Source organism: Opisthocomus hoazin, chromosome 5, assembly GCF_030867145.1.
Source record: "Opisthocomus hoazin isolate bOpiHoa1 chromosome 5, bOpiHoa1.hap1, whole genome shotgun sequence".
NCBI lineage: Eukaryota > Metazoa > Chordata > Aves > Opisthocomiformes > Opisthocomidae > Opisthocomus > Opisthocomus hoazin.
Window position 1 is genome coordinate 7,307,887 of NC_134418.1, and position 22,979 is coordinate 7,330,865.

A 22,979-nucleotide genomic window follows, 5' to 3' on the forward strand; every position below is an offset into this window, starting at 1 on the left:
AACACATTTGACAGACGGGGGGGAAAAAGTCTTTCTCTGTGACAGGAAATCAATTTAATCCATTTGTTGTTTGTTTGTTTTCAGGCTTATATTTGGCACTCTTTACCCTGCGTATTATTCTTACAAAGCCGTGAAATCAAAGGACATCAAAGAATATGTGAGTAATGAGGTTTGTGGCTGTGCTGCGGGGCTTGTTTTCTAAGATTGCTCCTCGCCGCATTGTAAAGGTGCTGCCTGTATTCTGGGAAAGCTCATAAACCAGTGCAAGGGGAAGGAAGACTGGCCTGAAGGTGGGATGGCTGATTGCTAGGCACGTCTCAAATAAGGAGACTCGGGTTTGTGCTTCTGGCTCCTCTGCAGAGTTGATGTGCTCCTTGAAAAATGTATGCTATTTCTCTGGTGGTGCAGCTATGTACGGCGGACATAAAAGGTGCTTGGCATCCAGAGCTTGAAGTGTTTTCCTTTGTTTCTGAAGAGCAGCATAAATCAAAGCCTTTTCAAAAAGCCTTGAAGCTTTAGCTGCTCATTCAAAACAAGGATCAGAGGAGGCAACTCGAAGCACATACGACTGAATCTTCAGATAGAAACATCCTTCCTTGTAGAGTGACCTATTTACAGGCAGGTCTGGCTACTGGGTGTGCTGTCTTGTCCTTTAGCTGAAAAATCTTCCCTTGGCCCCAGTTTCTAAAGGCATATGGGGCCATTGGGGAAAGTCAAGTGTGGGAGAATCAAAACCACTCGGATGCTGTTGGGGTCCTGTAGGATTTGTAGTGCACTTCATAACCTGAGCTCTGTTAACTTCACTGCACCTGACTCATCCTCCAAATCCCCACTCTTCAATCCTCTCAAGATCCCACGGATAACAAGCCCATTTTCTCCTCTAGGTAACAGTGTAGATGGCTATCCCATTAAGTCCTTAGTGCAAACTCAAACTGGGACTCACTGTGGCTGCTGAGATTTTTTCCTTTCTGTCAGTCCCCTCCTTCAGATAATGGTTTTGGATATTTTGAGAATAGTAAGTGTTACAGAACACATCAAATGCTTAAGGCAAAATGCCCCTGCAGCCCTTGCATAGCTGTGCGTCTGAAGGTTTGCACACCCTTTGCTTGGAAATGCTGAAGACGTGCGCTAGCACCCCCAAGCAGTGTCTGCCACTGAAACTTAACATTTCCATAGTCCTTTTCTGGAAAATACTTTGTTGAAAGATCCAATTCCTGTTGGAAATTCAATTGCAAAAGAGGAACTCACATCAGACGCATGGGGTCATGACCCAAATGTGGGAACAGCGGATCTAAAACCTGGTCTGCACTTAAAATTGTTTTTTAGCTTAACACGCCAGTGGTGGCAATATGTCTGTTCGGGGTCTGATTAAAAAAATAGAAAAAAAAAGTAATAATTTACACTGACACAGTACATTATTTACTAGTCAAAACTTATATCAATGTAGTTTATTTTTCTTCTGCTTGGTAATAGTCATTTCGATAAATGATGTTTTAGGCTGATCCAAGCCTGTCCACACCAGGTCTTGGTTTGTGTTTAAAAGTTTTGCTGGCAGTAACATCTGACTGAGAGAACCGTGCTGGCAGTGAGACTCTGAGGGAGTTGCTGTTCTGTAACAAGGCTGGCAGAAGCTGCCCTGGAAAGACAATGCTCCCAGGCATTTGGCAGTGCCTTCTACTGCTGTAACAGTAAATATACACATAAATCCCAGGGGAGCAGTTATATAGCTGGGGGACAGGTGCTCAGGAAATAATTTCAGTACCTGCAGGGAGGTGAAGAGAGACTGCAGGTACTGTCCCCACTGCAGCGGGGAAAAGATGGAGCAAGCTGTTTTGGAGCTGGTGAGATCCAGATTCATTGCCACCTTCATCCTTTTGTTTACCAGGTCAAATGGATGATGTACTGGATCATATTTGCACTCTTCACGACAGCAGAGACATTCACGGATCTCTTTCTTTGCTGGTGAGCACCAGATGGGGGAGGGTCTTTGGCATGAAGTGGAAAGAAAATGGAAATGTTTACAAGGGGGAAAAAGAGGCACAAAGGTGCACTGGCTCATGAACCCGGGGTTGGCAGCTTCAGGTGCATAAAGGTGTTTTGTCTGGAGGAGCCATGCTTCCTTTCTCAGTGCTGTCACAGGAAAAGCAAGAAAGAGGATGGAAGTGCTCAGTGATATCTCATTAGTGGGAAATCATTAGCAGAGTCTCAGTCCCCTGCCTGTCAGAGGGAGGTGCAGCTGATTGCCGAGTTGGATGCTTACAGAGATCATCACGTGAACAACAGTAGCTTTAGCTACAGGCATGGTTCTAGTCTTACCTAGCTGTGTCCTACAGTAAGTACACGGACTCTAGGCATCAGGCAGAAACAGCCCTGCAGCGCAGGACTTAGTTTGTAGGTTGCTGCGTGGGTGCGTTGCTGATTAGGCTGGGTTTACAGTTTGGTGGAGGACAGTGACAGTCCATACTGATGGGGGCTGTCTGGTGCCAGTGGAAGGATTCCTGGTGACCTCTGTCAGGATGAGAGCACAGAAATGCCCAATTATCGGGTTTGGTTCCTGAAATTTTGATGCTTGAGTTTGGAAATGTTTGTTGCTTGGTTTCCCTTTTTAGTAAGGCCTTTCTGGTGGAAGCCAGTGAGATCTGTAGACTTCAGGATGAAAATCTAACTGTGGTGCATGGCCTTCACCTGAAGCTGGTTCCTGTGTAGTACTGTATGCCTCTAGTGAGTCCTCCAGACCAAGGGAATCAGGGGTACATGGCAACAAGTCAGATCTGTTGAAAAGGAGATAAAAGATGTTATTGTGTCTCTGTCTAATTTGCGTGCGGATCTACCTCTGCTGTGTTCATCTGGAACTTTGTTTTTTTGGAGGATGGGTTATGTGGGTCTCTTGGGAGGAATGACAGAGGGCTTGTCCAGCCTGTGAAATCAAGTACGCTGTAGAGATCCTCAGTGAGGTGGAAGAACAACCTGGCAAATCCATGCTCAGAGCAGAGCACTGCAGAGGCCCATCGGGTTGGACCTGGATGCTGTATGGCCCAGCTGGCTCAGTGACAGTGCAGTGCTGTCCAGATAATCTAATCTCAAGAAGTCCCTAGCCTGGTGTTACAGCTAAAGCATGTCCTGTTGTTAGTCAGTGTCATGTTTTGCAGTGCTACCTGAAGGCTGCAGCGTGGATCTGCACCTTTATGTTGCGTGTTGCTTGGACAGCAAAGGTTCTTGTATTTCAGTTTCAGTCAGATAAGCGTTATCTTACAAGCAGAAAGGCAGAGACATGAAAAGTGCATAAATATATTGATGAAATACCGATTTGCTGGTGTGCTCTTTGCTCCCTCATAACTACTGGGGATGCTATGAAGGCAGCATCTGTGCTCTTTGCATGTAGAAAGCTCCTCTCATCACACAGCAGAGTCACATCCACACCATTAAATAATGGCCCTCACACCCAAATAAAGATTTACCCACATGCCTAGTTGAGATGTGTGCAAGGGTGAGTGTTTCTTGCTCTTTGGATTCTTTGGTAAGCAAAAGCTGCTCTAGGCTAGACTGGCCAATCCCTTCCTGTGCTGAGCATTTCTCATTAAGGACAGTGGTTAAATTAGGAATGGACATTAACAACTCTCTTTCTTCTAGGTTTCCATTCTACTATGAACTGAAAATAGCTTTTGTAGCTTGGCTGCTGTCTCCATACACAAAAGGCTCCAGCCTCCTGTACAGGAAATTTGTTCATCCAACACTGTCTTCAAAAGAAAAGGTAATCACAGGTGCCCAGGTCCTCTCTGGGTGGAGCAGATCTGCAATGTGTTTACTCCAGTCTTCATATCACTCATTTTCATTGAAGGGCTGGGAGTTGCTGATTCTCTTCCTCTGTCATTTGATCATCTCCTTTTGGTTGGTGTTTTTGTTCTTTGTGGTTGTTGTGTTTTTAAATACTGGCATCTGTTCAGCACACTCACACATATTAACTCATCTTTGTGCACTTGAGAAGTTAGGAGGGAAGGGGATAAAAATACCTTTTGAGCTGCTTTGCACATAGAGGCCGAATATAGCTGGAGTGCTGTGTTGTGGCTGGATATAACACTTGGAGAAACAGGGTCTGGCAGCCAGGGCTCCTTAACTTTGTTCCCAGCTCTGCCTAAAACATGGTGCAGCAATAAGACAAATAGCCAAGCCTGTCTGAAAGGGGCTTAGCAAGCACTGGCCTGGCTGGGAGACATACAGCATGCTGAAGTAAGGCTTGTAGCATGTTGAGGTCCTGGGTTGAGAAATGTCTCGCTCAGATTCATGGTGCTGATTTTGGGGAGGGGGACGTTACAGTTTGGATCATTTGCCTGCCTAGGAGATTCCTGTGGCTGTGAATGGGACATTGTCAGGCAGATCCATTTGGCTCATGTGGATACATGGGCTAAGAATAGCTATCAGTCATGTATCAACATGCAAACTACTAAGAAGTGAAGAACTGCTTCCCACATTGGCAACTATGGAAGTGAAAGATCTGTTTAGCCACAGGCAGTGCATGAAGAGTTGTATCTCGGTCCTACCCAAGAAGGACAGTGGGGATCAGTCCCCTGTCTCTCTGCTTCCTGGGAACTTCTGCTTACGCTTCTCACAAGTAGCGCTCATGCATTTTGGGTTGCCAGCTCTTATCTGCTAGAAATAGGCAGGGAACCACTAAACAGCCAGCAGCTTCTTGCAGCCTCCAGTCCCTACTAACCCAGCACATCCAATAGCTGAGCACTGGAAGTCATTGTTGTCCATTATCATGCAGGCTCCTGTGTCGGGAGGGAGGGAGGGTGAGAGCAGGAACTTTCGTAATGAATTCATTGTATATTGAGCAGCATCAAAGTCCAGAAGCTCTGGACCTACCAGTTCCATGGGCATGTTGAAGCCGGATGCTGCAGTGATCATAGAATCATAGAATCATTAAGGTTGGAAAAGACTTCTAAGATCATCAAGTCCAACTGTCAAATGTGATGTGCAGAGATATCTCAGATACTTCTGAGACCACCAGTCCTGGACCAGGGCAGTACGGCTGCAGCTGCCCAGTGTCATAATATGATTCTTTTTAACTCTGGGGCAATCCGATTAGTCCTTAGAGTCCATAGATTGCAAATGGCTCCTGACACGCCCTGGTCTGTTCTGCCTGGGTGGATGTGTCTAGCTTGCTTCCAGGACCTATAGGTGCTGGTTGCACTGTGCAAGTATATCCCAATTTTGGGTCCCAATCTTCCATTTGCAGAATAAGGAGTTCCCAAAGCCCGTGCAGTGGGAGTTACTGCTCCCCTGCAAACCTTTCCTCTTTGGAAATGTTGGCTGTGAACTTCTCTGCAGCCAAGGTGGAGGAAATGGAGGATGTCTGCCTCCATAAAAGATGACCTGGCCCCACCGAGAGTTTGAGGCTGGGAGCACCCTGAACTTGTCCTTCTTGTGCTTTTTTTTTTTGTTTGTTTTGTTGTCTGCTGTGACAGGAGATCGATGACTGCCTCGTCCAGGCAAAAGACCGGAGCTATGATGCCCTTGTGCACTTTGGGAAGCGGGGCCTGAACGTCGCGGCCACAGCAGCCGTCATGGCAGCTTCAAAGGTAAAAGTGCGGGTCAGGATGGTCATTAGCATCTCATCTGCATCCATCGCCAACTTCAGCCATCGTGTGGAGGGGGAGAGATGGTGGGGTTAGGGATTCTCTCACTGAGTTTGACGATGCCTTCCAATCTCCCATTCACCAGCCATGCAGGTGCCTCTTGGGATGAAGACAGTACGCGTGGTGCCTAGCGAACCTTTAGGAGGTTGGAAATGAAGGATTAAGACTAGGGTCTGCCTCAGGCCTCTGAGTTTTGTATTTTCCATCAGTACCCAGGTGATAGTGTTAGCAATGCTGTTGATCACAGCTTGTGCTTTTCATTTTCACTGTCAAAATAGGAGCATGCTTCCATGAAAGATACTGACGTTAGGTGAACACAGTTAACACCCTGGCAGGGAAATATTTATTTTGGTCAGCACGTTCTGCGGTGAAGAAAAAGACCATCTACACCCCAGTTTGTCAGTTGTTATGCTGATTTGTTGAGAAGCCTGGATGATCTAGTGACCTATAATTTGGGTACTGACAGAAAGCAGATGTGATCTGAAGTTCGTGATGGCTAAAAGTTCGTCTGCAAGGCTTACGCAAAAGATACCTGGTGTATAATTCTCTGGAGACTTCTTTATGTAAGAGTGAATGGGAAGTGGCATTAGTTGCTTTTGGAAAGCGAGCAGATGCTGGATGAGTGGTCTCATCTGAGCAGGTGTATCCTGTGCTCTGTCCCTGGCTTAGAGCCAGAACCAGAACATAGCTGTTATCTCTGTTCTTTGCTTGCATAAAAGCTGCAAGGACTTCATAACTGCATTTTGTGGCCCTACTTGCTGGCCATGGATTGTCATGACTTAAGGCAGATGTGCACAGTGGCTGTACCCTTGTATTTTTGGGGCAAGACTTGTATAAAAGACGTGGCTTTCATGCAGTCAGATACAATGCCTCTTGCAAAAGGGTGGTAGAAACGTATGGGCAAGGCGGGTACTCGTATTAGGAAAAATGTGGGAGTGGGAGTTGAAGGAAATTATTTTCCTCTGTCAAAGGCTTTTATGACCTCAGGCACATCATTTTAGTATGTCTTGGCCTTACCTTCTGTAAAAGTGCATATACCATCCTTAGGAGTCCAAATACCATGAAGTCTATAAAGCACGTTGAATGCAAGGTATTAGAGAAGTGAGGGGCCCCTGGGATGTGCCATGCACGTGTAAGATCACAAGGATATGCAAAATCTATATCCTCTTCCAAAGAAAAGCCAAAAATTGCCTTCTTTTTCCCTGCCAAGCGTTGTGCAGACTGTGGCTGTCAGTCCTGGCTTTCCAAAGCCTGTTGCTTTTCAGTGGAGGGGCTCTGCTAACCCAGGGACTTCTGGCTAATCCAAACCTGGACTGAAACCTGGGATAAACGTGGAGCTAAGGCAAAGCTGTGTGTGTTATATGCCCAACAAAACATTTGTGAGATGCCTCTGTAACCTTCAGCACTTCTACTGCTGCTGTGTAAGCCTGAAGAAGTTGCACCATGGACATGAATAGGCTCTGGGAAAGCCTGTTTTGCAGCACTGCCTTTGCTCTGAGCTCTGTCCTACAAGGTGTTGCTGACTCTCTGTATTAGAGCACTTTTTAGGACAGAGTGAGAAACTATGTGTGAATACCGAAGAAACTCTGACTTGTGTTTGAGTAGCTGCTGAATAGGAAAAATTCAACAGTAGCCCAGACCTGCAGTGCCAACTTGTTCACCTTGGGACTGCAATAGTGTCTTCACCAGCTCTTCAACCTGAATGTGCAGTCAGCACCGCAGTTTTTCTTCCCCCTGTGCTGCTTTTCTGGTGTTTTTTTCTTAGGAATCTCGCTGCCTTGAAATGTGGTTCCAGTGGCAGTGGGAAGCTGGGTAGAAGGGAGAAGAGTCTGCAGGGTACAAGGAAGCTGTTGTTTTGCATGGGTTAATGAAGCCCCCCATTCAGTGCTGGAAGAAAGCAACTCTGTGCCTTGTGTGGTATTGTTGTATGGCACATCTGCCAGCCTAACTTGAGAGAAAACAGTCAATATATTGCAACCTGTAAATGAACCAGAAGAGTCTTTCCTGCATGGTACTTTGGGAAGGTGGATATGATCTATTGATAAGATTGAGAGGTTGTTATTGGATGGATTGATTGATTGATTGACTGATTTTTATAACAAAGCAAGGACTGTTCATGTTTTTGTTTCCACCTTGACATTTAAATTACTCTGAATATGTGAGGAAAAATAGAACTCCTGGCTTCCTTCAGCACTTTGTCTTGTGGCTTCCAGCAAGTTGCTTGCTTCTGTGTGCCTCAGGGTCCAGATCCAAGAGACAGGGTGAGCTGATGTGACAGCTCTTCTCCTCCCAAATGGGGTAATGCTCTTGCTCCCAGTGGGTTACTGTGCACCAGCTCTATGGACCTCCTCAGGTTATCTCTAAACTATCACAAAGCTAATCCAGAAAAATAAAGAAAGAGAATACTGGTTTTCGAGCCCACAAATGTGTCTGGAGTGCCTGAGCCAGCACAAGGGAAGAGACGGAACTGCATTGTGAGGAGTATGGGTGGAGGGAAGGAAAGCAAGACCATCCCTTCCTGGCCATGGGAAGCAGGCAGATTAGCTCTGCTGCTCATGGGACCATGCCCTGAATACATTTGCATTCTTCCGTGGTGTCAGGAATGGTTGAAGCAGCTTCTGTCTCTGCCCTTCTCAGACTGAATTTGCAGTCTTTCAGCCAGGGAGGATTGAACAGCTGTGATTTACAGCCTGATGTGTGGCAGTACAGAAGTGCTGAGCTGGGGCTCCTCAGGTATTCAGGATGTGAAGTGTGATGGGGTCGGGTGTGGACATATCTCATTTAGCTGTCCCTGCTGTGGAGGGAGCCATTTCCAAGAGATGAGCGACACAAGCAGATATGGGTGGCAACAGCTTCTGTTGCCCTGGTTTTCAGCTGCTGTTAAATATATGTCAGCACCCTTACTTGCTCACTTGAGAAGGAGGTACAACAGAGCTAGATTGTCCTGCATGAGAGAAGTTTAAAGGACTAATTATCTGGAAAACACTTCAAGCTGACAGATGCCAGACAAGACTGTAGTGCTGTCCTTAGGGGGAAGTTTCCAGAGAGGGAGGAAAGAGAACTCTACTTCTGAGGCTTATCCTGGCTTTCCCAATGCCAAGGTTTAAGGGTATCCAGCTAGCCTGTGATAAAGAAGTGTTGAGCGTAGATGGGAAAGGGACCCCTGAACAGGTTCATTGGGTTTCAGCCTTTAGTGGATCGTGTTAAAATTGGAACCTGTAAAGATAACCATACGTTCAGAAGCACTGAGCTCCTGCAGCTCCCATGGAACATGTGGCTTTTACCAGCAAGTGGCTGTGCAGATCTGTCTAATTTCCTGCTTCACTTGGATTAATAGGGGAGGAAAACATGGTTTTGTATTCAGAAATGGACCCTCAGACTTTGCAGGTCAGCATCTTCTGGTGGCAAATACACAGTGGGCTGCTGGGCTGGAAGTGTATTCTGTACAGATCTGTCTTCAGTAAATGAGCTTAAATCTAAAGGCTCCTGTACTTCGAGACGTGTCCCACTGTCCTCTCCTCTCTCTCTGAGCTGTGGTGACTGATCTTCTTGTGCTCCCACAGGATCCATCATGATCTTTTGTCTTTGGTGATAAAATCTCTGGGCAAGGCCCATCTCTTCATTCTTTTTGTCCATGTGCAGCACAATGTGGCTGGCTCTCTGATTACCCTTTGTGTGTGCCAGCCTGCTATTTATATATTTACCACAAGCTAAGATGCTGCGAGCTGTGCACAGCCACACCTTCCTTATCTCTGATCCCTTGGACCTTTCCCCTTTCTGTCTTAAACAGCCTACAGTTTTAGTTAGCCAGCTGCAGGCTTGTCTCCCTCCCCTTCCTCCTGCTCCCTTGCCCTGCTCTGTTTTGTTTTGAAGCCACAGTTGTGCTAACACTGGCAGAAACCTGTGCCAGTTCATTTTACGGGCTGAGGAGCTGTCAGTGTCCCAAGTATCCTGAGTCTGCCCAGCTGGCTCGCTTGGGTGTTTTCTCTCTCTCCGGAGAGTCTATTTTTGATGCTCTCTAAGCAGACAGAGCATTGGATGTCTGGTCTTATTACCCCTGCTCGGTGCTGAACACAGATCTTTTCCCTGCTCCTAGCAGCTTGTGTCCCCACCAAGGAGCGTAATCTCATTTGGGGCTCTGTAATCCTGTCCTCATTGCTTGGTCATTCTGTCACATGCTGTGACTTCAAGCGTGTCAGTCCTGAGTGGCAGGATTAGATGACCGGGCAGTAAATCCTGCTGCTCTTTGCATGTTTTCAATTAGTTCCAACTCGTTCAGCCATTCCCACTCCCGAAGGGCCCTGGGCACTGACTGCCACCTTCTCTCCAGCTCACCTCAGGAGAGGAGAAGCAGAAAAGGAATCCGCTCTTGGGTCACAGCAGAAGGGGAGCATCAGCAAGGCTGTTACGGCCCTGGTAGTGGGGCAGGTGCAAGGCCTTGGCCAGGCAGTGGAGCTGTCAGATGGAGGCCTGGGCAGAAGTGAGCTTTTCATTGGCACCAGTCACGTTTCTAATGTAAGCAGCTGGGACACGTGTGTGGCTGCAGTGGGGAGAGGTAGCGATGCCTTGGGTGCAGCACCAGCCTCCTCCAGCTCGCTCGTATGCACTGCCATGCTGTCACCATGCTCCCAGCACTTTTTCATCCTCTGCATGTCACCCCGAGCCTTCCACCACCTGCTGCCTTGCCCTGGCCCCAATCCCCAACCCTTCTGCTCTCTGCTTCTCTTCCTAAGACTTGGCTCAGCCCTGCCATTACCTCCTCTGGCTCTACAACCCTCCCATCACCTGTTCTACACTCTTCTCCAGCTCTCTGACGCTCTCCTTCAATCTCCTGGGTTTCCCAGATCCTGTTTGCACGTATCCTTTTTCATCACCCTGCACAAACCAATTGTGCCAAACAGGCTAATGGCTTTATCCTCCCAACACAAATCCTGCTCCCAACCACCTAACCATCCCCAAGCTGCAGCCTCGAGTCTGCTCTTCACAGGAGAGCTGCAGAAAACCTCCCACAGCCAACAGATCATCGTAACCCAGAGGTTTCTGATAATGTACCTTCCTCTGCCCTTCTTTTGCCTTCCTGTGTGTGGGGCAGGGAGCATTTGCACAATGACTGGTGCTGTAGTGTGCCCACTTGGTACGGCTCGCCTTTAGGAAGAGGAGTGGGGCACAGTGTGCTGCTGGCAGTGGGCAGAGTGCCTTGGCAGGAGATGATAAATGAGGTGGAGGGAGCAGGCATGCATGACTGGCGTCGATGAAAAGCCTGTTTGTGCCTAATAACTCTGAGAAACAGTCCAGGAGCCTTTCATGCGTGGGGAAATATGGCTTGTGGTGCTGCCAGAGCTAGCAATCACTCCGGTTATCGGTTAAAAGGACCAGGCATGCAGACGAAGGCGGGAGGGTTTCAGTATGGGCATCCACCTCCTTAACATTCGGGAGTGCAGCGTCAGCAGTTCCCAAACTGCTTCAGCTCACGACCACCTGTCTGGTCCGGCATCGTCATTTCCATGTCCGTCTTTGGGCTCACCACTCCCTGGGGGGTCGCAGCTCCGCTACTTTAGGGACCCTTAGCCCGAGAAATTTATTGGGAAGTTTCCCAGTGCGTTTGCTTGTTTTTAAACCAGAACGCTGGGAGGGAAATGCTGGTGATGATTTAGATTTTGATTTTATCCTCTCTAGTCAAACAGCATCTTTTCATTAATTTCTAGTATCTGGCCGGTATAGCCAGTGCAACTGCCTCAAAGTCAACACTTAGATCCCTGTTTTTCCATTAGAATTGAAACCTATTTACTGTGGGAGTTTGGAGCAAAAACTTATGCAGGAGAGAGCTGCTGCCTTTTGTGGCGTTGCCAGTGGATTTTACTTGAATCGGGAAAGAGGGAGGCAGGGGGTGGAGACCACCCTTCCATTCAAGAAGCTGGATAAAGCCGCTTTGTAACGATGCGATCCCACTGCTCGGAGGGAGATTGTTTCTTTGCTTACCAAACCTATCAGCCAACAGTTCTGTCCAGTCTGCTTAATAGTGTGTCTGGAGTGGTCACGTTGTGTGCCTTGGTCTGTGACATGGCAAAGAGTTGTGGAAGTCAGGAGCGATTTAGAATATGCCGTTTGAGAAACACTTGGAGACCCTGTAGTGTTATCTCAGAAGGGCTGAGCGTGCTGCTTTTCAAAGTAGCTTCCTTTAAAAGATCTCCATTTGGGGTCCAAAATCAAAGATCTCATGGCTGAGCAATGCTACATGAACAAAGAGGAACAACGAATGGCTTTCTTGAAAGGTATATATTTATTTCGTGAACTGTTCCTGTGATGGTGTGATGTATCTTGCATCATTCCATCTTAGAGAATCTGTTTTTCCCAAATCAATAAAAACCCAGCACTGTTTGAGATATAATCCAGGTAGCTGTTTCCAGTTTTTCCCTGTTGTTGGCTCTTTCGCTGGTGTCTCTGAGAAGCAGACAATAGCCAGTGAATGCACAGGACAGCAGAACCAAACAATAAATTTATGCAGAGAGACCAGGCTGGGAGAGACAATAACAAACAGTCCCCAGGAGAGGAAATGAACTGCACAAACAAAAAGGGTGGATGAAATTAAGTTTCCACCATCAACATTAATGTCAGCTGGTTTCCCTTTGAGTCTTTAGTACTGTCTGACATCTCCAAACCGGGTAGTTGTTCCAGGCTAGGCATGGCACGCAGGCCCTGGCCGTGAGGATACTGCTTGTAGAATTTTGTGTTCAGTTTCCTCCTTCACTCAGGCCTGTGCTCAGAGGATAAAGCTGATGGTTTTGCTCTTAGCAGGGCCTGCCTACAGCGAGGCGCGATACGCTTCTGCGTGCAAACTCCCCCTCTGCTGTGAGTAATTCCCCAGCGTTACCTTCCTTCTCAGACCTGTCCGTCAGGAGGACTAAAATGACTGCCACATGTCTCTCACCTAATCCTGTGCCTAAATTAGTCATAAATGCACTCTGTTCTTAATGATCTTAAGTCTGGATTACAGAGGTGGCCAGACACTGCGGGTTTCTCAAGTGGGAAGCATCAATCAAGTGCAAAGAGTGGAGTGGCAGCCCGTTGCCTTTATAATATGCTTTATTCTTTAAACACACTTGCTAGGTAACACCCAGTCAGTTGGGGTTATGGAGTGGTTTCTTCATCTCTCTGGGAAAGCTGAGGAAGGGAGAAACTACATTCATAGGTGTAGTCCACAGGTGGGTGTCCCTGCTTTTTATGTGTATGTGAGTCCCTGCACATTGGTGCCCAGTGTCATGCTCATCTCTCGCCTCGATTACTTATGCTTCCAACAGACCTTATTCTCAAAGCTTTTACGTGTGTTGCCACAATGGCTCTCTTTTTTCCCTTGCTAGGTCTCTCAGCTGCTTCATTTACACTTGTTTTTGGACCAGAAAAAAGGGCAGGTAATCTGCTGAGTGCTTTTACTAACCCCTAACTAATGTCTGCCTCCCCGTTAGACTAGTTTGAATTCTTTTCAGCTGAGATTGGTCCAAGGCCAGATGCTGTCTGCTCCACTTCCAGTGGGCAGATCCTGCGTGCTGAGCTTTAAAAGCCTGACTTTGATTTTATCAGCAAAGTGCCTTCCAAGTCCTCTGCTGGCAATCAAGAGCCTCCAGCAGCCAGGTAGGGAGCTTTGTATGTGGCAAATCCATTTAACTCAGGTTGCTGCTACTGCATTGGCCAAGCTGCTGCGTTTGCTGCTGTTTTCTCGTTGATGGATAAAGGGAGCCTTCTCTCCCACTGCTGTGATCCCATTAGGATGGCTGGGGTTGCAGTGGAGCTAGCAAGGCCAGCACTTGGCTCAGAAGTGAAGATGCATCTCTGCAACCATCTTCTGATAGGTGTGATTGGGGAGGTCCAGCTGACACCGTAGAAATAACTGATGACTGAGGAATCTGTGCTAAACCTTGTGGTGAACATCTGCAGGATGGAGGCTGTAACATGCATGCAGACATGTCTGCTAGCATGGGAGGGAAGTGCTAACCAAAGTTACAGCAAAAAGAGAACATTAACAGGTTTACCATTGTGCTGGAAGTGTGGTGAGCGTGACTTAGTGTTCCCTTGCCTGTCCATTAACTACTGATCCTAAGATGCAGAAGGCCAGAAGGTGCCATCCTGTATTAACACTGACCGTATTAAAAGCTTCTCCTTCATGACTTGACATTTTTTGGTTCCTGATCTGTGTCACTTCACCGTGCTGTGTTGTAGTTTCCACAGCTGCACAATGGAGTTTGTAGGTATGAGAGGTGTTTTGAAGCCTAAATAACATCTACAGAATTCTTTCAGATTGCCAGACTGAAGGTATGATAAAATCTAGACACTGTTATTTGCTTATATTTAGATCCTATTTAATGGGACTTTGTTATATAAATCGCAAATTTTTAAATTATGTGCCTGATTTTATTTACCTAAAGCCTATGTAAAGTTATCTACGTATGTAGAATATTTTTAATGAATATTTCCATTGTCTGTAAACCCAGTTTTTCCAGACTTTTAAATCCATCTCCGTCTAAAAAATTTTACTTCAAATGTGAATGCAGTGATTAATTATAGAGAGGCAAAGTAATGAAGACAATTGCAATTATTTCTGATGGAGCACCTTTTAGAGTGCCTGACAATAATGGCTTCCAATTTTGGAAAGGGTTGAGATTTCTGATCCTTCCAAGCAAATATTGGTTGCATCAGTGCTCTGGTCCTACAGAGGTTAATGTTAATTTCTGGAGATGATGATGTCTGCAACATTTAGAGGCAGGTAGAATGAAGGTTAGCTGGCTTTGAAAGCTCAGTATTTTGATACTGTTTTGTCCCACTCTTTACAAAGATAAGGAGAGAATGTGCTAGATGTGGGGAAGTAAGGAATGCCTATACTACAGTTGCAATTTTGGCTGAAGCAGGTAGAGATGTACCTTGATTAGTTTTAGATTAATTACTATGCCATATGGATGGGAGCTTCAACTTCCCTTTGAATCACAGATGAGCTTCTGCAGCTTGAATGTCCATGTCCTGATGGGCAATGCCCTAATACCATTGGTAGTGTCACAAATCTAAATAAGGTTGATACCAAGCGATAACAGTTACTGGTGGACGATATCACTGTGTCCCTTTTAGTATTTGTCTCTTGTCCTATTCAGCAGCACTGAGCCATGCCGCAGCCTGGCCCTTCTCTACCCCTGTAAGAGAGAAGTGTCCCATGTATGGACCTAGCGAGGTTGGTGGGTCCTGGGAGAAGAAGAGGTGAAGTAGGCCTGAATGAGGTCCGCTTTCAGCTTGTGCTGTACCTTCACCTATGGGGTGAACTTTCCTAGGGACAAGAAGATCAGGTGAATTTGGGATCAGCCACACTATAGTGAGCAGGAAACAGAGACACACCTCCTGTCACTTATTGCTGCCAAAACCTCACCATCTAGCAAAATCGTTGTCTACCAGATCAGAAGTGCCATGCTTAAGGGGACAGTCCTGTGTCCTAGTAGAAGCTGGATGAGGTAGAATTTGAGTCTAAACAAGCAGTGTTGTGCCCAGGGGAGAGTACGGCTCAGTCTTGTAGCACCACTTCATGCTTGTGTCCTCTGCCAGGGGGTGAAGTCCCCAAAACACAGGTCTCACACTGCCAGCACAATCATCATGACAGGGCAGTTGGTGTTCAGTGAGAGGAGAGAGAGAGGTGGTGTCATCCGTAGTCCCCCAGCTCTCCCAGTCCCCATTTTCAAAAGGTTGTATAATACCACCATGCTGTTTTGCTGTTGACACAGTGAAATGTTGTTACCACAGCTACTGTCATGATATTCCTGCTGTCACACTCACTAGGAGAAAACTAGCCCAGATCCGTGTGGACGTGCTGCAAACATGCCTCTGGCCTGCAGCGCAGACATAGCTTCAGGACCTGGATCTTCTCTCTGTGTGGACACATGGTGTGGTGAAACTCCTAGGACACCTCCCATGTCTGCAGCGGTTGGAAGAGCATCTGTATGGTCACAGCCAAGATGGTAAACAAGAATGCCCGAAACAGCTGCTCTTCGTCTTCAACATGATTGTTTTAACCAAACATGGCCCAGGATGTGTGCTGTGCTAAATCTATTCAGTTGTGAGATAAAGCTATTAACTTGGATTTTTTTTGTTAATAAGCTGTAAGTCTTATTGTGGAATAATAAGCGCTACAGCTGGATAAAGTCTTTATGGCTAAAACATGTAACTACAGCAGTGCAAACCCTCACCGTGCTGGCTTTTCAAATATTTGTGATTTCATAAGCAGCAGCTGCTTATTTGTCAGGGAAGTGAAGACTGGTAACAACATTTTCCATTTTACTCTGAAAACGCCCTTGTTCTGTTGTAATCATAGAATCATAGAATGGTTTGGGTTAGAAGGGACCTTAAAGGTCATCTGGTTCCAACCGCCCTGCCATGAGCAGGGACCCCTTCCACCAGACCAGGTTGCTCAGAGCTCCATCCAACCTGGCCTTGAACCCTGCCAGGGAGGGGGCAGCCACAGCTTCTCTGGGCAGCCTGGGCCAGGGCCTCACTGCCCTCATGGTGAAGAATTTCTTCCTAATATCTAATCTAAATTTGCTCTCTTTTAGTTTAGAGCCATTCCCCCTTGTCCTATCACTACACGCCCTTGTGAAAAGCCCCTCTCCATCCTTCCTGTAGCCCCTTCAGGCACTGGAAGGCTGCTCTAAGGTCACCCTGGAACTTCTGTTGTGTTTCTAGTTGGGGTCAGGTAGAAATGTTGCAACTGGGAAAGAATTGTGAGTATTACATTGTGCCCTATGAGCAGTTAAGTCTATCGCTACAAAGACTGAAGGTGCAAAAATTTGAAAGAAGAGAAATGGAAGGGAACTCCACAGGCTTTCACCTTTGTTCGCTGTCCTCACTCAGCCTGAGCCTTTGCTATCCCTGCCATTTCTGAGATCTGCACAAACTGTTTCATGGAATGGTAGGAACAGTAATATTTTGCTGTTATCTGTATGATGTGAACCTTTATCTTTGCTGTTATAAACTCAGGTTAAGTTAAAGCAAAAATCAAGAATAGACAATTTTAATTTCCTTTTACTTTATAAAGTCAAAGTTGTTTAGCACATCTGGCGTGACTGTGTTTAGGGCTGTGGCTGTACATATTACACACTAATATAACAGACCCACAGCTGACAGGCACGTATCAGGCCCTTGTTGTTTCAAAGCTGTCTCTGGGGCTTTTGATTGTATATGCCACTACATCACAAGTTGCAAAGCAAGAATATTAGCATATCTTCTTCATTTTCCGTGCAAAAGGATACATTAATGTCATCTTCCCTGCCAGGCTGGTGTGACACACGAATTTCTTCTCTAATTTGACTCATGTCCACGTACATGAATTGCTCGCTGGAACGAAATGGTCTTTGGGTTAGCTGGCTGAGCAGAGCAGCTGGGAGGAGGGTAAAAGCTTGAGCACTGCTGACACTTGAGCTGGTGGTGCAGGAGGAATACAGCACTCGGGTTACAGCAGCTCATCAGTTGCTAACCCTCCGGCGTTGCTGGTCCAGTCATTCTGCAACAGCAAAATATCATTTAGTGATCTGATTGCTCTCAGCTTGCTCTCGCTAGGGATCTGTCTGCTGTAGTCAAACTGCGGGGTGGGACGTCTTGTGTTAGCTTGAAGCCAGTTACTGAGAATAGGGTGGCAGCGCAGGAATTCAGTGCAAGCTACAAAACCCACCCAGAGCTGCACCGCACCAGGTTCTGGGCAGATGAGATCGCACCCAGCTGACCAGCCACGCAGGGGAATTTCAGTGCACCGGCCCAGTGACAGGTGCTGTCACAGACTGCGGAGTAGATGTACTTTAGACTGGCCTAAGAAGAAAAGATTGAGATGCCTGCTGGAGTGAGAACATGTCCCAAGAGTGGCTCGGCCACTGGCAGGAAATGAGCCAAAATTCAGATATCAGCTCTTGTGGCAGGTTTGAGAGTGAGAGGGGAGAGGTGAGATTTTAACAAAACAGTAGCTCTATGGACTCCACTGCCAAGCACATAAAATAAGCAAAATAAGATGTCTCAGTATACCAGCAAAAAAGCCCCCTCCATTTAAAATATTTTGAGAAGTAGAACAGGCTAATGAGAAACAGCAAAGTAAGTCTGCAGGAAGAGCATGGTGGGTGTGTGGAAACTTCTCTGTAATAGCCTGCAGAAAAGCTAAAGGCAAAATGCTGCCAAATACAATATACATAGAGAAAACTTAACAAACCAATGATTCAGTAAAACGAAGAGGAAAATCCCAGTGCCACTTCCTGGCTCGCTCCACCAGGTGACTCTGCCCTACAAAGGACAGTTCAATTTTATTATTTTTAGATGATGTGTATTTCTACTGGTGATTCTTTGGGACGGCACTGAAGAAGTTATCCTCATGTGCTGTTTGCTTCTTGCTGATGCAGAGCAGTGCTGTAGTCCAGGATGTATAGCCTGCCTGTGCTTAAGTTGATGTGCTACGGAGTTGAGAAGGAAGTTTGAACCCTTAAAGGGCTTCTCTTGTATGAAAAGCTTCAGGCTGAAAAGTTGGGAGATCACTGATCTAGCAGTTTTCTTGCACGTAGAAATTGCAAGCTGTCACAGTGACGATAGTTGTAAGCATCTGATGCCTTGTCTACTTACAGTCCCTAACAGTAAGGCGCTAATGAATTTATATGGCGTACAGGCACTGATATTTCCACTACTCTACATACAGAATTTCTGAAGTGATGTTGGTAAATCAGGTAAATTAGTGCATTGCCTTCCCAAGGTATCAATGCCAGTGCACTAGGGGACAGGCAGTGTTGCCTAACTGCTTCAGCAAGGAATGTGTCCAGTCTTGCCTTTGATCGTAGATGGTCAGGGTGAGTCCCTTCTCCATGCTGGGCCAGCACCAGAGCGTACTCTCCACTGGGCCCTCACCTGCACCCTGGTTTTGTGGGCAGCATACTGAAATCTGCAGCCCAGAAGGGAGCAGTGCTGTATTCTGGTCCAGCCCCAATTCAGAGCCCTCTGGCAGCGTTCAGGCTGCACTTCCACTTACGTACCGCTTTGTCAACTACAAGTCTAAATGAAAGTGGTGTGTGAATTGCTACTATGTGCCTTACTTGTTTTGTTAAACAGAGCAATATTTACTGTTGTTTGCCATGTTTCTGATTTCACCTCAGTTAAAGCATTCATTGAATTTTTCCTGATTTACGCTAGCAGAAATAATTTTAGAATTAGGCTCTATGTATTTATATCAGTATTTTTTTCAAGACTGTATGCTGTGAAGTATCTTTTAGACCTTGCTCCCCTCAACAAAATGTTAGAACCTAAATGTACCTTTTATCAGTAATGCTATTCATATTCTGAATGTCACTTAATGTAGTCAACAGAGAAGGAGAGATAGGTTCTGTATTGATTGTATTTTTTGGCATTCTTAGTTTATGGCAGTGGTGTAGTATAAGGGCTACAGAGTTAGGAAAGAGGTATACTTACAGTCAACTTTTTGGTGGGATATAGTTCTAATGAAAGGTGTTTTTTAATCCACCGATCCTTTACAAAGAACAGTTACGTTCTTTTCATCAAGGAATATCTATATTGCCTGATTGAGAACTAGTCTCAAAAAAAAAGAAAAATACTGTGTTTATTTCTTCCTCAAGCTGCATGAAAAAAGCACTAGAATATTTCTTTGCATTTAACAATAACTTTTTATTACTTTAAAATTTCAAATTTTCTCTGCTCTGGAAATTCTGTGTGTGACTGAGAACAGCTGGGTGAGTATCATCACAGATGATTAAAAGGCAGTTATTTTGATGCAGACTATTTAATTGTGTTTCTGAAGCCAAGCACCTATTTGTCTTAGATCCTAGTGAAGAAAAGTACCTACTAGAAAGACGCCACGACATCCTGCTCCTTTAGATGTGGCCAAGGCTGCTCTGAGCTCAAACGACTGCATTGAAGAATCAGAGATGCTGGCTGTCAAAAATTTTAATGACTTTGTGTGTAGAACCACTCCAAAACGAAGAGCAAAGAGAGGGAAATGATGCTTTTAACAACTCATTTTTGTCCTCTCCAGGTTACTGGACCAGGCAATTTTTTCTTTTCCTGTTGTCCTAATGGGTTTCAAAGAGCTAGGGAGGAGAAAGGCTCAAAATGCACTGTGGCATTTAACTTTTATGTATATGTTATTTCTTTGCTTGTTTAACTAGGGACAGGGGGCCCTGTCTGAGAGACTAAGGAGCTTTAGCATGCAGGATCTCTCGACGATTCGTGGAGACAGCAGCAGCACTGTTCCTCCTTCGGTCACTGTACGAACAAGTAGCAAACAGAGCCAGCCAAAAACATCCAGAAGTGCATCGGAAGGCACTGGCAGCTCAGGTAAGTGCCAGCCTTATTTTCAGTGTTGTGTTGTCTGGAATATCATGCAGCTGAATGAAGTCATGCAGTTGGCAGGAATATATAGAAACAAACATTGCAGACAGCACATACCAGAATTCACAGACACAGACACGCTGTTGAATCTCTTGGCACTTAAGAGAGAAAACAGTATCTTCATTTGCTGGTTACTATTCCTGGCAGGTACCAAGGACTGGACTTGAGCATGGAAGGCAGCCAGCACGGTTCTTGCAATTTGAACTGGAAAGTTAGGCTCTGGGCTGCAAGCTGAGGTGGGCTTTCAATGAGAGGGACTAATGGAAGTGCAAAAAGGGGAGATAAGAATGCACAGTAGTGGGCAGTTATTATTATCACAGCCCCCATATGGTGATACAGCCTCTCTCTCTCATGTCACCTAAACATAAATGTGAGTTCTAATGGATATCTGGTTTGAATTAGGCCCACTTGTGCTGCTTCTAGACGGTACAGTAGCTGTTACGACACTTCACAGTTGTAGTGCCAGAACTTTATCACTGATGAAGCCTACTGAGAAATAAAACCTATATAAAGCTCTCCTAGAAGCAGAGACCAAGATCTAATAGCTGTTTACGATATGAAGGACGTCTGCATAAGCACGGTTACGGAAATCAAGTCTCTCTGAAGGGCAATGGTTTGCTTTCAAATTCTGAAAGAACAAAGGGAGGAAGCATCATGGTGGGAATAAGATCCATTCCTGAGGATTTAATTACAAAAATTTAGTTCAAGCTTGGTGAAGAAAATCTTTGTGAGCCCAGATCCAAAACATTAAAGTGGCGATAGCTTTGCAGATTACATCTCAAAAACTGAGACATGGAGGGTTATCCCAAGCAGGGGGTTCCAGATGGCTTCTGGGATTCCTGAACACCACCAAGGATCATGCAACTGCCGTGATGAGAAGCCACAGAAAGTTGCAGGCGTGTTGCATTTGTTAGCTTGTGAAACATATGCTGAAAAGTTTGAAATTTAGCAGTTTCGGTCTGTGTGTGTTGAGATCTGTGCAAACATTCACTGTGTTTGAAGACTCTGTAGATTGCTACCCCTTCCTGTGTGCTTTAGTTTTGGAATGTGTTAGCAATGTCATGTCTTGTCCTTCCTAAAGAGTATCCTTCAAATCCTTTACAGATTCTCAGAATTATAGTTCACAGACTTCTCTGTTTATTTCTTTTTGACATAATCTATTGAATAAATTCTCTTTACAGGTAAAGTGAAATAGCTAGTGTTGGTGCACAGTGGTTTTATTCTGATGTTTATGTGAGGTCTTGTATACATTTCTCTTGCAGTAATCAATCTGAAAGTGAAGTGTTCACACACAGAATATAAAACTCTTACTCAAAAAAAAAATTCACATATCATTTAGACCAAAATAACAAATGGCACAAATAAAGCATAATTTAGTTGTCTTAATTCCGTGTTGTGTGGAGCAGCCTTTGTAGTTTTTTTCTTAAGGCAGCGAACTCAGCTCACCTGGCCACAACCCCCTCTGTCTTAACACGCGAAAAGTTTTTGATTTTGTTCTGGTTTCATATCAATACCGTACAAGGATCTCTCAAAATGAATCTCTGGAAAATTGAATTTTTCATAAACTTTTCAAACTAAGTCTAGTGTTTATCACAAATTTTTGCATCCGAGTAATTTGGGATGTTGTTTTTAATTCTTCTTTTAATGAAAGCCACACCAAGCTGCGAAATCTTCCAAGACCTTTCTCTGTCCCATCTCACGTAGTGATTTCTTTGAGGTCCCTGACCTAGGAGAATGCTTGCAGGCCCCTGCTCCACCCACAGGCAACACGGAGAGGCACCTCCCGAGGGTAATTTCACTTGCAGGTGGTGGCATCATGCTGTGTGGAAAACCACGGCTGCAGTTTTGCTCTGACTTTTAATCAGATTAAGTGATTAAGAGGCGGTCCTGGTCTCTCCAGTCCTTGTGCTGTTTTGTGTGGGCACAATTATACGTGTAGTCAGAATGCCTAGAGAGGCGAATTGATCAGTCATAACTATTGTGTGTGTGCGTGGAAGAGTGTGGTCTATCAGCCAGACTGTATCACACCCTGAGGCCTGTATTCGGGGTGAGATGACACTGTTCGAGGCACACCAAGCCCAGACATGGTCCCAGCACTCCACCTTCCATATTTGTTTAGTTGGAATGTTGCACATAAGCAAGGGGCAGACAGAATTTGCTGCTGCCTGTTAGTATGCTATATATACATGTAATATGTACATAAATGAGGATGTGCGTGAGCAGTCACTACAGAACAGCTGACACACAGCTCTTTTTCCTGTCCCAAAGCCCTCAGATAACACAGATGTCCATGTCAGCAGTCCCCACTGTCTCACAGAAACGTTAGACTTCTCTTTGTATTCCTGCTTTAGAGATAACGGGACTTGGTCTGACGTCAGAGGAAGTCAGCAAAAATACTCCCGATTGTCTGTTCGACATGAGGATGACTCAGCTGAAGACCTCACCTTTCTTGTAAAAGGTCTTTTGAACCAGCTGTTAGAAAGCCTGACAGCAGTAGCTGAGGTACACTAAACGACTTTAAGAACATCAGTGGAGAGCCTGTCTGGGCCTGCAAGCATTGTACCCTTGGTCTGAGTAGAAACGCTGCTTTATGGAGACTTTCAGAGGAGGCTTGAAGGAACGGCTCCTATGTCTGCAGAAGAAGCAGTGCGGTGGTTAGGAGGCAAGACTGTGGGTTAGGACACATGAATTCACACCCCGCTTTGTTGCAAAGTACTGGTGTTACCTGGAGTGTACCTTTGTTCCTCAGGGTGTCTGTAAAACAGAACAAATTGTACTTCCCAGGCCCGGGTCCTGAAAGCCATATGCGGTAGAAGATGCTCGTGTATTTTAAGCTTAATACCTCAGAAGATTTCTAATGTGGCCTGAGAGGCTTTCTTATGTGGCTTGGAACCAGATGATCTTTAAGGTCCCTTCCAACCCTTACCATTCTATGATTTCCTGTAC

General features: G+C 45.6%; 1 protein-coding gene across 9 annotated transcripts in view; it reads left to right on the forward strand.

Annotated features, from left to right (window-relative positions):
* The window catches only part of REEP1 (receptor accessory protein 1), a 67,549-nt gene that overhangs the window by 26,664 nt on the left and 17,906 nt on the right, over window positions 1-22,979 (forward strand). For 8 of the 9 annotated variants that reach the window (XR_012763961.1, XR_012763960.1, XM_075420315.1 and 5 more), the window contains exons 2-7: window positions 85-157; window positions 1,886-1,962; window positions 3,631-3,751; window positions 5,466-5,579; window positions 12,995-13,045; window positions 19,811-19,979. Coding sequence is in view for 7 of the 9 variants with exons in the window: in XM_075420315.1 (XP_075276430.1) it covers window positions 85-157; window positions 1,886-1,962; window positions 3,631-3,751; window positions 5,466-5,579; window positions 12,995-13,045; window positions 19,811-19,979 (605 nt within the window). In the remaining 2 variants the exon portion in view is untranslated. The remainder of the gene's footprint in view (window positions 1-84; window positions 158-1,885; window positions 1,963-3,630; window positions 3,752-5,465; window positions 5,580-12,994; window positions 13,046-19,810; window positions 19,980-22,979) is intronic. The other variant, XM_075420317.1, reaches the window with a different exon arrangement.